Source organism: Diplotaxodon limnothrissa, linkage group LG7 (genome assembly GCF_057381915.1).
Source record: "Diplotaxodon limnothrissa isolate DT_005_m linkage group LG7, D_limnothrissa_male_GT1.1, whole genome shotgun sequence".
Lineage (NCBI taxonomy): Eukaryota > Metazoa > Chordata > Actinopteri > Cichliformes > Cichlidae > Diplotaxodon > Diplotaxodon limnothrissa.
Genome location: NC_140602.1, coordinates 25,808,681 through 25,824,518, shown reverse-complemented (window position 1 = coordinate 25,824,518; position 15,838 = coordinate 25,808,681). Strand labels below are relative to the sequence as shown.

The window sequence follows — 15,838 nt, the reverse complement described above, 5'->3', positions numbered from 1 at the left end:
TCAGTCACTGAAACAGATATTTGTAATTCTTGAAGAGTTGAAAGTTATATTATTTTCTTATAGTTGAGCATGGGTGAAAGAAATCATTAATACAGATCTAATAAATTATTTAAATTGTAGAAAATGTTGAGGATAATTTATTTAAGTTCTGGTAGTTATGGGCACTGCTACAGATTAATAATACTATTTTAATTAAATACGCATATTTTCAGAACCATAGTGTGTAAAAAAAAAAAAAAAATTGATGATCAAATGAAAAGAAATAAAACATTCATTAGACAACTTCACAATATTTTAAGTAGTTTTTTTGTTACCATAAAATAGTCAGCAGCACACAAACACAGCAGGTAAACACTACGAACAACAGTACACCAAATACAATTACATCAAGAACAAAAAATGTACATTTTTAAAAGAATTTCTGAGCAAAACAAGAAAATGAACACATCTAATATAAACATTTGTATGGGGTGCCTGTAGTGCTGTGTCCTTTCGGGTTGGTTCGTGTTCTTTCGGCAATTTCCGGTGTTATCTCCTTCTCCAGACTTGATGAAAATACAAAGAACGGGAAGCCCTCCTCTCTCCGTATTAGCTGAGTCGAGTCCTTTGTGGTTACCTGAATTTTTTGAGAACATTTTAAAGATTACCCGTAAACAGTTCCGTTTGCGGAGATTTCTGTCTGCTCCGTACAGGGCTCGGGTGAGGTCGAACCCACTCTGCCCGACGTCCTTTCTCGGTGACTTTCGGCTCTTGTCGTTCGAGGGAGGAATGGACGAAGCGGACTCGGCAACGAAAGCGCTCGGGCTGGATGAACCGCCCATCGGCGAGCCGCCGGTGGAGGGAGTGGGCTCGGATACCGAGTCGGAGGCCGAAGTTACCACGATGGCTGTGATGGCGGAACCGGGAAACATCGGCTTAGGAGCCGAGTCCCTACCGAACCCAGACGAGGCCGAGGCTGCCTTTGCAGGTAACACGGGCTACAGTTAGCAGCAGGCCGCTGCTGTGCGAGGTGGCGCTAAAACACAAACTGAGATAATAACGTTAGCACCAGCTGCCTCTTAACCAAACACTGTTTATGTACGGGCACTGCTTTAAACGGGGAGAACATTGTTATCTGCCGAATACATTATTTATTATTCAGAAAAGTTAGTGATTCATAAGAGAGACGCTTGAAGATGTGTTTAAAAAAAAAAAAAAAACTCGGGTGGCCCAGGTGGCAAACACCGAGGAAACCACAAACATGGGATAGGGGCCAATGCAAAACCAATAATAAATGCAGTGGGGAAGACAGGTATAGAAAATACTGATTTTCAATCTCACGTACATCCTTTTGCCCTCATACAAATGTTGTTATTGTTGAAACTAACCCTGCTAATGAGATTAAACGTCTTTGTGTTGTGGAAAGATTGCATTGCAAAGTGCTAAACTAAGTGGTAGCATCAAAACATGCTTGATCTAATAAAGTTTCTTTATTTAGAATTATATACATTATATACTGAGTCTGCACAAGGGAGACTCAGCCAATGTAGCAGCAATGCAAACTCAAAATACAAAATTTATACACATATATTTATACAAATGCTAAAGACAAAAAAACAAACAAATAAAACGTAGTATCTCAATCACATTTCACATTTTAAATTCCATTTAAATTCAGCAGTAGATACTGTAAAAGCATATTTAGTGTTTAGTATGAAAATACTGTGTTACCCTGATCTGGTGAAACCCACGGAACGTTAAAAAGTAAAAATGTGAAAGCTTCAGATGGATACTACAATAAAATACTTGATTTTCAGCCAAGTGTACATGAGCAAACATGTAACATGATCTTTTCACCATGTTATCAATGATTAAAAGTAAAGAGTTGTCCTTTTACCTTCTACTTCTTTAATAGTTCCAGTTAGCTACAGGATTGTGCAAAATCTTGAGCCAACCCTTCTTTATATTTTGTTTGGGAAATGGGTGCAGTAGTTTATTGAAACGTACAAACAAACATGGAAATACTGTGTACATAAGGCAAAACTAAAGTCTTTATAATTCTGATGATTTTAAAAGTCAATATTTGGTATGAATATCTTTAAGGAAGCTTTCTTTTAACTTCTTTAAATAGTCTTCAGGAATAGTTATTCAAGGACACTCAAAATCTCTTCTTTAGATGCAGTCTTTTGTTCCCTGTCATGATGAGAGATTTGGGAGATTAACAGTACTCTAGTCCAGTGGAATTGGTGAGGGTGTATGGGTCAGGCAGCTCATTATGGTAAATGGTAAATGGCCTGTATTTGTATAGCGCTTTACTAGTCCCTAAGGACCCCAAAGCGCTTTACACATCCAGTCATCCACCCATTCACACACACATTCACATACTGGTGATGGCAAGCTACATTGTAGCCACAGCTGTCCTGGGGCGCACTGACAGAGGCGAGGCTGCCGGACACTGGCGCCACCGGGCCCTATGACCACCACCAGTAGGCAGCGGGTGAAGTGTCTTGTCCAAGGACACAACGACTGAGACTGTCCGAGCCGGGGCTCGAACCGATTTTCCGATTACGGACACACCGTTGTGTGCGATGCCACATTCCAGCCGAAAATTGTAACATATCAGTAACATATACCACAGACATGACTCATCATGTATTTGTCCCAAGTATAATATTTCCCCTCATCCATCTGTTCATTTCCTTCTGCTTAAACTTTATTATTTAAAGCCTGAGAGTAATGTTATGGTGTGGAGTGTGAAAAGTGAGGACCTGGAGGCAGGATTCAAAAACAAAACAAGCTATTTACTGGGCTAGAATGAGTAAATCAAAACAGAGTTCTCAGAATGGAATCCAAATGGCAAGAAAATATAGGGATTGAGGCAGGCAGGAAAACAGTACAACGTGAATACAGTCAGACTAAAACTATGTATATACACAAGGTAATGGGGGGATTAGAGACAGCTAAGCTAACACAGGTGTAGACAATCACACAATGGGTCAGAGGAGGAAGTAGAGCTGAACACAATGCGCAAGAGACTATCAAAATAAAACAGAAAAAGTTGAACATGGGAACACTGGGCACAGAGACGGAAGCTAAACCAGACCACAGGGAACATGGGGAGGGGGGTGAATGAAAAAAGAGAAATAGAGTACTAGCAAACTGTAGTAATGAACAGAAACTAGATAGCAAAACTAACACAACAAAATACTAAATTACTGTGAAGAAAAAGTTCAAGCAGCAAAAGAAAAACAAGAAGCAAACGGAGCAACAAAGACTAAAAAACAAAACAAGACATCCAGTACCATGACTGATATAGATGAAAATCATTCATTCTCATAAGCACATAATAGACGAGTCTTCTGATTCTGGTAATACCAGTGTTTATTGTTTTCTATGTTACCTGCTTTAGGTCATTATTATTGTAATCCTCCTTTGTAGTTATATTTTTATTCATACTGTATTCCTGCTAATCTGGAGGTTTATGTGTCGATGAAATTTCTTGTTGTTGATCAGATGTGACGGCAGTTACAGTGGGTGGCGTTCATGCGACAGAGGACAATGTTTTCACCACAACAGTCGCCACATCTGGGAGTCTCCCTGAACACGTGCTGGTAGATTAACACACACTTGACTAGATCCATTCCCCTTCTATTTTTGCCATTTATCACATTTTGATGATGATAAACAGTATCTTATGACATTATTTACAGAAAATTGAGGTGACGTTGAATAAAAACCAATTAATGTTAAATGTCCTCAGCACAGAACTGATTCATTTGTGCACGTTAGCACTGTAGCGTTAATTATTAGAACCTAATTCACAAAATCACATGGGCTTCCCTGCTGACTACTCGAGTAGTTTTTTAAAACATCAACATATTCTCATACCTCTTATGCTGCTCCATGATTATGAGTGTATGTACTCCTTCCACATCTGTCACAGAGCGGCAGGACCACTCTCCAGCTGGGTGAAGGTCTCAGTACCCAGAAGGCTACTCTGATTGTGGTTCACACTGACGGCAGCATCGTGGAAGCAGCTGGCCTCAAGTCCGCTGCCACCATCACATCAGGTACACCCCTGTGTGTGTGTGTGTGTGTGTGTGTGTGTGTGTGTGTGTGTGTGTGTGTGTGTGTGTGTGTGTGTGGTGTCTACAGGTGTCTGGTAATCTGAAATGTCTGATCTGTGCATTTTTTTATGTTCTCCTGTGCTTCTCCCAGGTCCACAGACTCCACCCACTCCTCTGACTCCACCCCAGGACAAAGACTCCTGCTCCAAGTACAACTGGGATCCCTCAGTTTACAACAATGAGCTGCCAGTACGCTGCAGGAATACCAGCGGACTTCTGTACAAAAACAGACTGGGATCAGGTGATTATCACACCTATGCATGCTATATCACATGGTCAAGCTGATCTTGTTATTCAGGTTACTGTGGAGATGTAAAACTCCTGATTAACTGGTTGTAGTAGGTTAGAACTGTGATCAAACATTTGCAAAAACTGGCAACGAGTCTTTCACATCCCTGTGGTGGAATTTTACCCATCTTATTTTAGTATAATTATTTTAATTCAGCCACATTATAGCGTTGTTGAGTGTGAAGGGCCAATTTAAGGACATGCCAAACAATCTCAGTCAAATTTAAGACCAGACTTTGAGTAGGCCACTCTGCTTTTGTCTCATGAGCAGTTCAGAGGTGGACTTGCTGGTAGAGCAGGGCGATATGACCAAAAATATTTATCACAATATACATTTGAAAATTTGTGATAACGATATAACTGACGATATAATCGACACTAGACAAAATACTTTACAACTCCACAACTTTATTAGTGCAAAAAAAATCAACATATTTTCACTTAAACAAGCAGCTGTTTTTTTTATGTGCATTAAAGTTATATAAAATTTAACATTGCAAATGCAAATTCCTTGCTGACAGTTTAACCAAAAGGCATTTCCAGTGGAAATTGGCCAACATATCCTCAGCATAACCATGTATAATATCCACAAAACTTAAAAAGAGGTTATACACACACAATACGGTAATATTATGTTGAAGCACAGTACGTATCACTCCGCCAGGCTCCTGCCTACGATAGCCCTAATGCTCCGACAATCCATCAAGCGGTGCGGCTTCGTAGCTTAGCAAAGTCGTACTAAAACATTCAACAGATGTTCGAGCGCCGTGTACTAGTGATGTGCGATATCACTGATTTCCTTTCCGATCCGATACCAAGTAAAATTCAGGGTGGTATCGGTGATACTGATCCGATACCGATACTCTGTACAAAAACTTAATGTTTCATTGTATTGCATAATGCAATATATAATTGTATTATGTAATTGTAATAATAACATAACCATATTGCTTCATAATGATTAGAGGACAACTTGTTTTTATTGCTTAATAATGCAGAATAATCATATAGAAATAAAAAAACAACAACCCTGAAGTTGTGAGCTATTTGAGCATGTTGCCTGCCTGCAGCACTATGAACTCCGCGAGAGACGTCTGTCTCCCCCTAGCAGCACCTGCCCCTCTCCTCTTCAGTTCGCCTCAACATAAGCTCATCATATTCTGTGATATGATTTACTCTGAGGTGTTTGACAAGGTCAGTGGTGTTGCCACAACACCTCACTGTCTTGCCACATATATCACAAACCGCGTCTTGGCTGTTTGTGGAGGTAAAATACATCCACACATGACTCTGTTTGCGCTCAGCCATTGTTGTGAGTGTGCACCCTAGGGGCTGCGACACATTTATACAGCCGTATTTCGCACATGACTATGAAAGGCGTAAGAGGAAGTAGTTCCTTCCAAATTAGACAATCCGAATGATATAGTTTCTTTCTACTGCGTTCATTTTAATGGAAAACTACAAATTTACCCCACAGTACTAAAATATCGATATTATAATATGAGAATCGATTCTAGAACATAAATTGCTGGTATCGGAAGAATCGATATTTCAGTATCGATCCGCACATCACTACCGTGTACCACATAAAATCGTTTCGAGGTCAGTAAACACAACCAGAATTCAAAAATAAGGCGCACGGGATTATAAGGGGCACTGTCGATTGTCAGAAAAATCAAAGGATTGATTTTAAGTGTGCCGTATTTTTAAAAAAACGCGGTAATAACGACGGCCCGCTAGCATGCTCTACCAAAAATAGTGCTATGTTGTGTATCTGATGGACGAAAGCTAAACCAGTTCCACACCACTGAAGTTGCAGCATTTTTACAAACCAGTTCTGGTTCATCCGTTTCATTCAATGATCCACTTTCGCCCTTCTCATTCTCCGTCACCGCCATGCTTTTTCCGGCATGTGCGTATGAAAACAAAGGCACTGCGCATGCGGGTTTTACCCATATTCTATCGCGATATTTCATTTTCTTATCATTGCCCAACATTATACTGGTATTACCGTGAACGGTATGATATGGCCCAGCTCTACTTGCTGGTGTGTTTCAGATCATTATCCTACTGCATAACCCAAGTGCACTTGAGCTTCAGGGCATAAGCTAATGGCTGGACATTCTCCTTCAGGATTTTCAAGTAGAGAGGAGAATTCATGAGTCCATCAGTTATGCCAAATTGTTCCCATCCTTAAGCAGCAAACCTATGATCGCACCACCACGACGTTGCTTGACTGTTGCTATGACGTATTTTTATGAAATGCTGTGTTAGTTCTACAGCAGAACACAAACCAAAAGAAATTCAAAAAAATTCCAATTTTTAAAGGTCAGTTCACAGAATATTCTTCCACCATTGTTTTCCAGTTTCTTTCTTTTTCTTGAATTATCATCACTGACCATGATTGAGACATGTGAGGCAATTCATAAATGTTCTGACTTCTTCTTTCTTGTAGCCTATTTTTGTCAGACAGGTGCTACTTAAGTGACTTTTTTTTAAATTCAACTGGCCTGGTAATACTTGGGTGTGACTGGTGAAAGTTTACTCAGCTCTCCAAAAAAGTGGTTAACAAAAGTTAATTCATTATTTAACAAGAAAGGGCAATTACTTTTTCCACATAGGGCCATGTTGGTTGGTTTGGATATCCTCCCCTTAATAAATTAGATCATTATTGCAAACAGCATTTTATATTTACTGTTTTTATCTTTTCTAATATTAAAATTAGTTTCGATGACCTGAAACATGTGTGACACATGTTATTAAAAATAAGAAAAATAAGAAATTACCAATAATTTTCACAACACTCTATATTCCTTCAGCTATATTTGCTTTTTATAATTTGCTATATACAAGTGACAGTGTTCCTTTTGCCTGTTTGACCTCATGATGGCACTGTTGTCTCACTGCTAATACAGAGGCACAATAGACAAAATGATGTAGAAGCTTGCCTTTATTACCATATTGTTGTTATAGTAGCAAGACGGGTTAAAGTTCTGGTGCAGAACAATTTTTTATTCACTACCTGGGTCTGGATGCAGTTTCCCCCTCCAGGGGCAAGGGTACCTAGACCTGGGGTATAGACTACGTTTGGGGAGTGTGATTGTGTGTACAGTGTCTCTGTATGTCTGTCTCCACGTTGGGTGAGTGCTGAGTATTTGCATATGAGAGCATGAGGGTGGGAATGGATGTTTGTATCTGTGTGTGCCTGTTTGTTTGTGTCTATATGTCAGGTCGGGTATCAGACGCCACCTCTCTGGGGACATCTCAGGCCCTCCAAGGTATGGAGGCCTATCTCCCCCCAGCACTCCCCCTGCCAGTTGCAGACGCCCTCAGACATCGGTGCATTGGTGGGTCTTTGTGTCCGGGGATGGGCGTCCAGGTACGCACCGGCTCACTCCTTGGTGGCTGCTTATCGGGGCCTGGAGCCTGGGGCTCGCTCGGGCCACTTTCGGGGTGGGGTGCCCTAGGCCTCTCGGCCTGGGGCTCGGTCACTCTAGCACAGCTGGCTGCCGGCGGAGCTCACGGGCACGTCATTGCAACCCCCCCTGGCTTCTGCTCCGCGGCTGCTGAGTGACCCCTCATCTGGGGCTCTCCTCAGCACTTTCTGGGATAGTGGCGCAGTTGCCCCTCCGTTGGTCTTCCTTGGTCTCTTGTGCTCTAGGGGCCTCTGGATGTCTGGAGCCTGGATCTCCTCTATACCTGCTTCATGCCGTAGCAGATCATTACATGAAGGAACCTTTTAAATACAAGCGCGCTCATGCTCACAGGTGTACACACGGGTGCTCACAGACACAAACTACACCCTTTTTGGCTCCTACCTCAAAGAACACTGTGCGCTGTAAATCTTGACCTCCCTCCCCCCGGTCATGTCTGTCCCATCTGCAACAACTGAAAATAAAATAAAATAAATAAATAATAATAACAAAAGTCAATCAAATGGACCAATACGGCAAGGCAGGGATGGTCCACTTGGTAAAGTAATTCCGTTGGGCTTCTCTCTTTGCCTTCAGACAATAATTCTGATGGCAAAAGAACCAAACAGGACAGGTGGCCAAAAAAAAAAAAAGGACAATTTTTTTTTTATGCTAGAGTTTTGATAGGAGGTTGGAACATGAAGTTGAGCTAGACGGGACGAGCAATAAATTTTTGTGCCATTAAGAGGGTGTAGCCCCCAACACTAAAATGTGTTGAGAAGTAGTTGGGATAAAATCAAAGGTACTTCTATCCAGAGTGAAATATTATAGTCAAGACTCTTTTATACTGTGTATATTTTGAGTTACTTGTTTTATTGCTGCCCACACTCACAGTGTTGTGTTTTGTCAGGGGGCAAAGGTCGCTGCATCAAACACAACCAGCAGTGGTACACTCCCACTGAGTTTGAAGGTCTCGCAGGGCGAGCAAGCAGCAAAGACTGGAAGAGGAGCATCAGATATGCTGGCAGACCTCTGCTCTGCCTCATACAGGTAATTAAATATACTGCTTCACTACTATCTCACTATCGTACTACTGCAGTGCTGCACTGTATTGTGTGATGCAAAGAAATTTGCATTTCCAATTTGTGAATTTGGATTTTCCTAAGCTAATCTTGAGCCACGAAACTAGCAAAGTATTCTAGAGTCAAATGTGAGACCATCTGTCTGATAGCTAAAAATCGACTGATTGGCTCATGCAGCTGGACAATGATCCTAAGAACACCAACAAATATGAAACAGAATAGCTGAAAAAGAAAAGTATCAAGATGTTGCAATGGCCTTTGACATTAAGAGAGATGTGCATAAATGAACCCCTGTAAACCTCAATGAACTGAAGCAACGTTGTAAAGAAGAGTGAGCCAAAATTTCTCAACAACAATGTGAGAGACTGATAAAGTCACACAGAAAACAATTACTGTTCTAAAACTTTTTTTCTAGTTAGTCCTTTGTTTATAAAAGGAGGTGGGCCAAGTCCATGCAAAACCTCATGCAGTAAACCTGTGTTTGCAGGAGCGTATCTTGAACCCCCATGCTGCCTCCTGTACCTGTGCAGCCTGCTGTGATGACCTGATAGCGGTGAGTGAAGTGGACAAGTCCTGATGAGCTTTTAAATCAGCCTGTTAATTAGAAATTATTTAAATTATCATAATCTGAGATGTTACACATAATATCTGAATAATATCTGTTTGTGTTCGTCTTATTTTTTGCATCATTAGTGTCCAAAGGAGGGAGACTCTCTGGGAGAAGAAAATATCAGCATGGTAAATGATTTTTTCTTTTTGTTTTTTTGTTTTTTGTAAATGTCCATCACTATAACTTCATTTCCAGATGCTTTATCTTGCGATCTATATGGAGATACATTATCATTAAACAAAATAATAATGATTCTCTCAGTCTGTGCTGTGATCACATCTCAGGGTGAATATTAGAGCAGTGTGCCTATTAATAAACAAGATGGCTTCTTTTTTAGGCCTTCTTCTAGTCCCCAGTTTAAACACAGAAGGGAGCTACTTCTTCTGCGACACAAGGGCTTCACATGTAATTTTTCTTGAGGCATCATTTAAGCTTTGAGGCTTCTTGATTAAGTCTCTACGAATCAAAAATATACAACAAAGCAAATTAAAGCAGTCTGGGCTTTCCTTACTGGCTCAACAAAACTCAAAACCTAAACATATATAACATGTGTCGCGCGATGGTTATTGGTTTTCTTTGTTAACTCGGGTTCCCTCCATGCTCACATAGATGGCAGCATGTGACACATTGCTCTAATCTTGTACCACAAAATCAAATGGATCAGTTGAGCACCAGCTACTCAAAGGAACAGCTGATACAGCTCTATGACATCAAATAAGGCTGCACCAGAATCTGGTGATTTGGTCATCGCAGGAGCACAAGTGCACTCTCTGTGCTGCTGTTACTTGTGAAATGACAGCTGCACATTAGAGCGCTAACATTTAGCCCTTTACAGTAATGTATGATAATAATAATAACTTCATTTTGAATTTTTGTTTTCTGTTCAGGTTAGTTTCACTAGACATCCCAGTAACAACAACATTTGCACCAAAACCTTCTTATGCAATTATTATTAGTTAATAATTTTAGTTACTGCACAATATATATATATATTTTTATTTGTTTTTTTACATTGTTACTTAAATTAATAGAAATGTAACTAAATATAACTGTAAGTACTTAGTGATGACTATCTTAAAACAGACATGATTTTAAAACAGTAATGGTTTATCGGTATCAGCAGTCATTTTGTTGTCTCTGCTTTCATTTGATTTCTTAGATGTTGCGTTGATTTTATCTCTGTTCCCTTTCTGCTTGACTCAGACCGGCCCCGTACGCCTCTTTGTCCCGTACAAGAGACGAAAGAAGGACACTGAGCCTGTGATCATTCCTGCCAAGAAGGAACTTCCTGCTACCAAGAACATTACGTTGACTCCGGGAACCACATGTAGGTCACATGTGCTCACAGCTCATGATTTGGTAACTTTGTGCACTTACAGCCAGGGATAGTTGTTTTGACCTAGAATTCATCTTCCTTCTCAAATCATTTCCTGTACTTAAATTTGTGTTCCTGAAAAATTTTATTAATTAAAAGTTTATTCTCAAGTTCTCAAAATCAGATCTGTAAAGTAAAAAATGTAAGCCCAACCTTTAAACTATTTGTTGTCCAAACATGAATCACACTTCTGTTTGTTTCTTACAGTCACAGTGTCCCCATCTGGGCAGTTCACTACTTCTGGGACCTTGACCTTTGACCGCACGCCAACAGGCGACGCTGCTGCTGCCATCATCTCAGAGGGCTCGGCACAGAGCGAGGTGTTTGCCAGCACCGCAGGTACCATCCCCTGAGTGACTGAGAATTCATTCAGTCGTACATTGTAGTGCATTTGTTTGAGTAGGCACTTAAACAATCACAATTCTCAGTGTGGGAATCAGCCCATTGGTCCTTGAAATTATTCACCTCCACAAACACAAAAATATATACATATCCTGCATGGAAAACCAAACCGTTTGGTTTTGAATTTAGTTGTTTTAATCAACATCCATGCAGGATATGTATATATTTTTGTTTTTGTGTTTGAACCCTATTATATGGAAAGTCATTTCACTCTAGATCGACAATATACACCTTCACAGTTTTACTTATTCAATATCAAGTCAGTCTGATTTTGGATTTCAAAAAAACCCCAAAAAACAAGAAGTTTCCTTTTGATAGCCTTCAGAATTCAGCCTGCTTTGACTGTTTTTCTGGAGACTGTCTTGATGGCAGTAAATGTCACCGTTGTGGCTCTTTTACTGAAGTAGTCTGTGTGTTAACTTAATAAAAAAGGACCTCAGCAAAACTCAAAAACATTGACATTTTAAAAGCTTATAATCAAAAAAGCTCAGATACTGTGGGAGGAGTCTGACTGCAAAATGTAGGAAAGGCAGCCAAAACATGCTCAGAATATGTGGAACCTCAAGACTAATGAAAAACCTCCAGGTGTCAGGCCTATGAAGTGTGCAAAGCTGCTATTAAAGAAGAATGTAGTTATTTTAATCAACATCCAAAATACAATTTGGTCTGTTTGCACTTAAAGCAAGGAGTACAGTGAATCACTCGAACACTTCCAATGTGTGGCCGTTTTAAACCATCACCAGCTGAGATACAGACAGGTCCAAGTCTAAAAATAACCAGACATCTATCACACACTGTGTTTTAACACATCCTTGAGAAACAAAAAAGGTGTGTGAGTGCTCTCACAGGTAAATGGTGGTGTGTTTTACACTATAACACTTTAGTAGACTCTTACTTTCTTACTACCCTGACAGAAAAAGGTACAAAAAATCTAATTAAATTTGATTCTGTGGACTTAAAATGATGACAAAGCTTACAAGCAGAAGCACTGAGGCCTGGGTTGCTTCGTTAACCTTGTGGTGAAGGACACAGAGGCAGTTCAGACAGCTCACATGTGTGACTACTTGTGGAGACTCATTGCCCAGTTCTGTAGACAATCCATAATCCATTGTCTGGGACTACAGCTGGTGACAATGGTCCTTTTTCTGCTCTGATTATTGTCTGCGAGCTGGTCAATCACTCTAACCAGAACCTGTTTGAGAGCTGGTTCAACCTAAGCTGAGCTCTCTGAGGCTGCAGAGCAGAAGACTACTGTTGTAAACTGCAGTTCAAGGTGCTGGAGTCTTGCCTGCTTTAGCACATTTATCGCTACGGGTAATTTCCAACTCATGTACCTTGTTGGGTTTTTACATTCACAAAGTGAGACATAAAAAACGCCTTAGATAAATGATTTCAAAGCGCATTTATTTTGAAACTGCTATCAAATTGGTTTCTGATCATTTTATTGCCGTGCTTGATTGGCCAGCCAATCCCCCTCACCTGAACCTCACCTGTTGGGTATTATCAAGAGGAAGATGAGAAACAGCCAACCCAGAAATGCAAATGAGAGATACCAAAGCAACCTAGGCTTCAAAAACACTTCAGCAGGCCCAAAAGCTGATCACCTCAATGCCACACCATGCTGAATCAGCAGTTAGTGGCAAAGACATTCAGCCAAATACTGAGTTTGTACATAAAGATACTTTTCAGACGTTGGACATTTCTTTATTGTAAATCCATTTTTTTAGTTGATCTTAGGAAATATTCTAATAATAGGATACACCAGATTTTCATGAAACTGTAACAGCAAATTTCAGACAGTGTAGCAGAAAAAGATCCACAGCTGTCTTTTCTTCTCTCGCTCAGTGCTAACGGCATTGCCAGCGTTAGCTGTTGCTCATCAGCCAGTTCAGGCCAAAGTCGCAGTGGCAGCTGCAGCGGCGTCTCCATCGGCAGGGCTTGTGGCTGGGCTTGATGTGGGGCCTATTGGGGGAGCAGAGCCAATAGTGAGCGAGGGGCAGAAGAACACTTGGATATACCTGGAGGAGATGGCCAACACACTGCTGAACAATGTCCAGCAGCTCAAGGCTCTGATCGAACAGGCCAAAAACTCTGCAGGGGACCCTGTAGGGGTCAGAAGTAATGGCGGCAGGAAGGAGGTGAGCACACACACACACATACACAAAAGGTGTGAGATTTAGATCAGCAGTAACAACAAATGGATTTGACTTTAATCTTTGTTTTGTGTGTGTGTGTGTGTGTGTGTGTGTGTGTGTGTGTGTGTGTGTGTGTGTGTGTGCGTGTTTAGTGTGGTCTTACCCAGCCGTTTCAGAACCAGATCTCATTTCAGCAGCCAGATGACTCTGAAGCTAAGAGGGGCACTGAAATCACTGAGATCATCATCAATGTATGACATGCTTACATACACACTCACTTGCTCCAAAATATTATTGAAATTCCTTACATTTCTTATTTAGCACAAGTCTTAAAGAAGTATTGTGACCTGAGACATCCACACTTTTAGTTCCAAGCACACTACATTTCACAATTAGGTGTTTGTTTGTTTTTTTTAATAGTCTCCCACGCGACTTTCCCCTCATTCATGAATAAGACCCTGAGATACTTTAATTTGTTGCTTCTATTCTGACATGGAATGGACTTCTCATGCCTGCAGCTGCCACCTTGTCATGTTGGAGGGTTTTGAGGGTCCTAGTAATCAAAGTCTTTAACCCATGGGGCTGAGCCCGAATGAGTCACATGGCCCAGTCATTCTGTGGGCCCATCATCTGCAGGAGGTGCCAAAAGGGTCAGGTGCAATGTAGTAATTATAGCAACTAGCTCCTGGGTCATGGAATGAATACATTTTTTAAGATTATTTACATCTTATTGTTAAAAAATTCTGATTTGCAAATTACCCCAAAAGTTTGAGGCACAAATACTGCATTGAACACCTCGTGTATCTAAAACTCCAGTGTAAATATAAAAAAAAAACACATGGAAGCAGAGAATTTTAGTCTTCTTTTCTTTTTTTAATCAAGCTTTTGGATTATACCATATACTGTAAAGAAACATATAGATATAACGAGTTATCAAGACAAGAGTTCTCAGTGACAAAGTTCTTGATGAATCATCTGCAGAGCTGAATGCTGTAGCTATCATGTTCACAGGCTCCTGCTTTGTTTCTGCAGCAGATGTGCGTAAACTGTGGCCGGGTGGCGATGAGTGAGTGCACAGGCTGTCACAAAGTCAACTACTGCTCCACATTTTGCCAGAGGAAGGTAAGACTCAACTGTCTTTTTTCTGTCAGACACACAAAAAATAGACAGATTTCCCTGACATTTGTTATGAGTCTTTACTAATGTTTTTTCATGACAGTGCAGTTTAAAAAATAATTTATTGTTACAGCAGTCGTTGATTACTCTGTTACATTCAAATCAGCTGGTAGTTGGATTTGTTGGGTTTCAAACGTGTTTCCAACAGGGGTGTTGAAGAGTTGTGCAAAATCAAACTCATAACATGCCTGTAAAGTGTTTCTGCTGTTTCTTCTTACTGATATATTTGCAAATAGCTAATATTATAACTTACTGGTTTGGTTTTTAAAGCCTTAATATACGTGTGTTGGCTGCAGCCATGTTTTTTTTCCAGAGGTGACCATATTTGGAGGTAATCCTAAATTATCAGCTAAAGTTAACAAATATTGTCAGCAAGCTGCATTCATAAACTAATCCCCTCATAGGTACACTATAATTTTTATAAAGTAACAGACTATAGACTACACTACAATACAATACAATACAACTTTATTTATATAGCACATTGAAAAACCAACGGTATACCAAAGTTCTTCACAATAAAACAGCAGGTTAAAACATGAATAATATAAGACCATTAACAAAGTACTGAATATGCTTACAGGTCAATGGCACTAATTACACAAGAATAAAAATGAATATCAAATCAAAGTTGCTAAAAACACACAGGTTTTAAGTAGAAAAAGATATAAAGAAAGATAAAATTGGAATTAAGTATAAAATACAGGCGTTAACTAACCGGGAAAGAATGATTAAATAAGTGCGTTTTTAATCATGATTTAAATGATTGGATGGAGTCAGACTATGCTGCAATACTAGAACTTTACCCACTAAAACTGAAGCACAGACTTCTAGATGATCTGTACCACACAGGAAGCCATACTATTTGTCAGATCATTCAGTTAAAATGTTCATAAAGGCACTAACAATGTAAACACATGTTTGAGGCCTTGCAGGCAGTTTTTGACATTTTTCTTTTCATTTTTCATGCCAAAAGGTTGCTACTTGATTTTCAAAATCAGTCACTTCACACGTCCGTCTCTTTTGTCCACAGGACTGGAAGGACCATCAACACACCTGCACTCAGTCAGCAGGGGGCATGGCTGTCCAGCAGGAAGAGCCAATCACAGCCATTGACATGGACAAAGTGAAGTGAAGGTGTAGCAGTTTAGGAAAAAGCGTGTGCATCGTTTCAGTGAGGTTAACAGCTGCTGCAGACTGAATGACCTAAACTGGGAGAACACACCTGCTTGAAAATAGCAGTATTTAGAG

At 40.2% G+C, this 15,838-nt stretch overlaps 1 protein-coding gene across 1 annotated transcript; it reads left to right on the top strand.

The window, feature by feature from the left end:
* The first annotated feature begins 549 nt into the window (after positions 1–549).
* Positions 550–15,737, top strand: deaf1 (DEAF1 transcription factor). The gene is made up of 13 exons (XM_085357776.1): positions 550–967; positions 3,493–3,590; positions 3,923–4,049; positions 4,198–4,347; positions 8,718–8,857; positions 9,377–9,442; positions 9,583–9,627; positions 10,703–10,826; positions 11,082–11,213; positions 13,122–13,414; positions 13,564–13,662; positions 14,444–14,533; positions 15,621–15,737. The coding sequence occupies exons 1-13, from the start codon at positions 550–552 to the stop codon at positions 15,720–15,722; spliced, it is 1,884 nt and encodes a 627-aa protein (XP_085213902.1). The 3' UTR covers positions 15,723–15,737.
* The last annotated feature ends 101 nt before the right edge of the window (positions 15,738–15,838 follow it).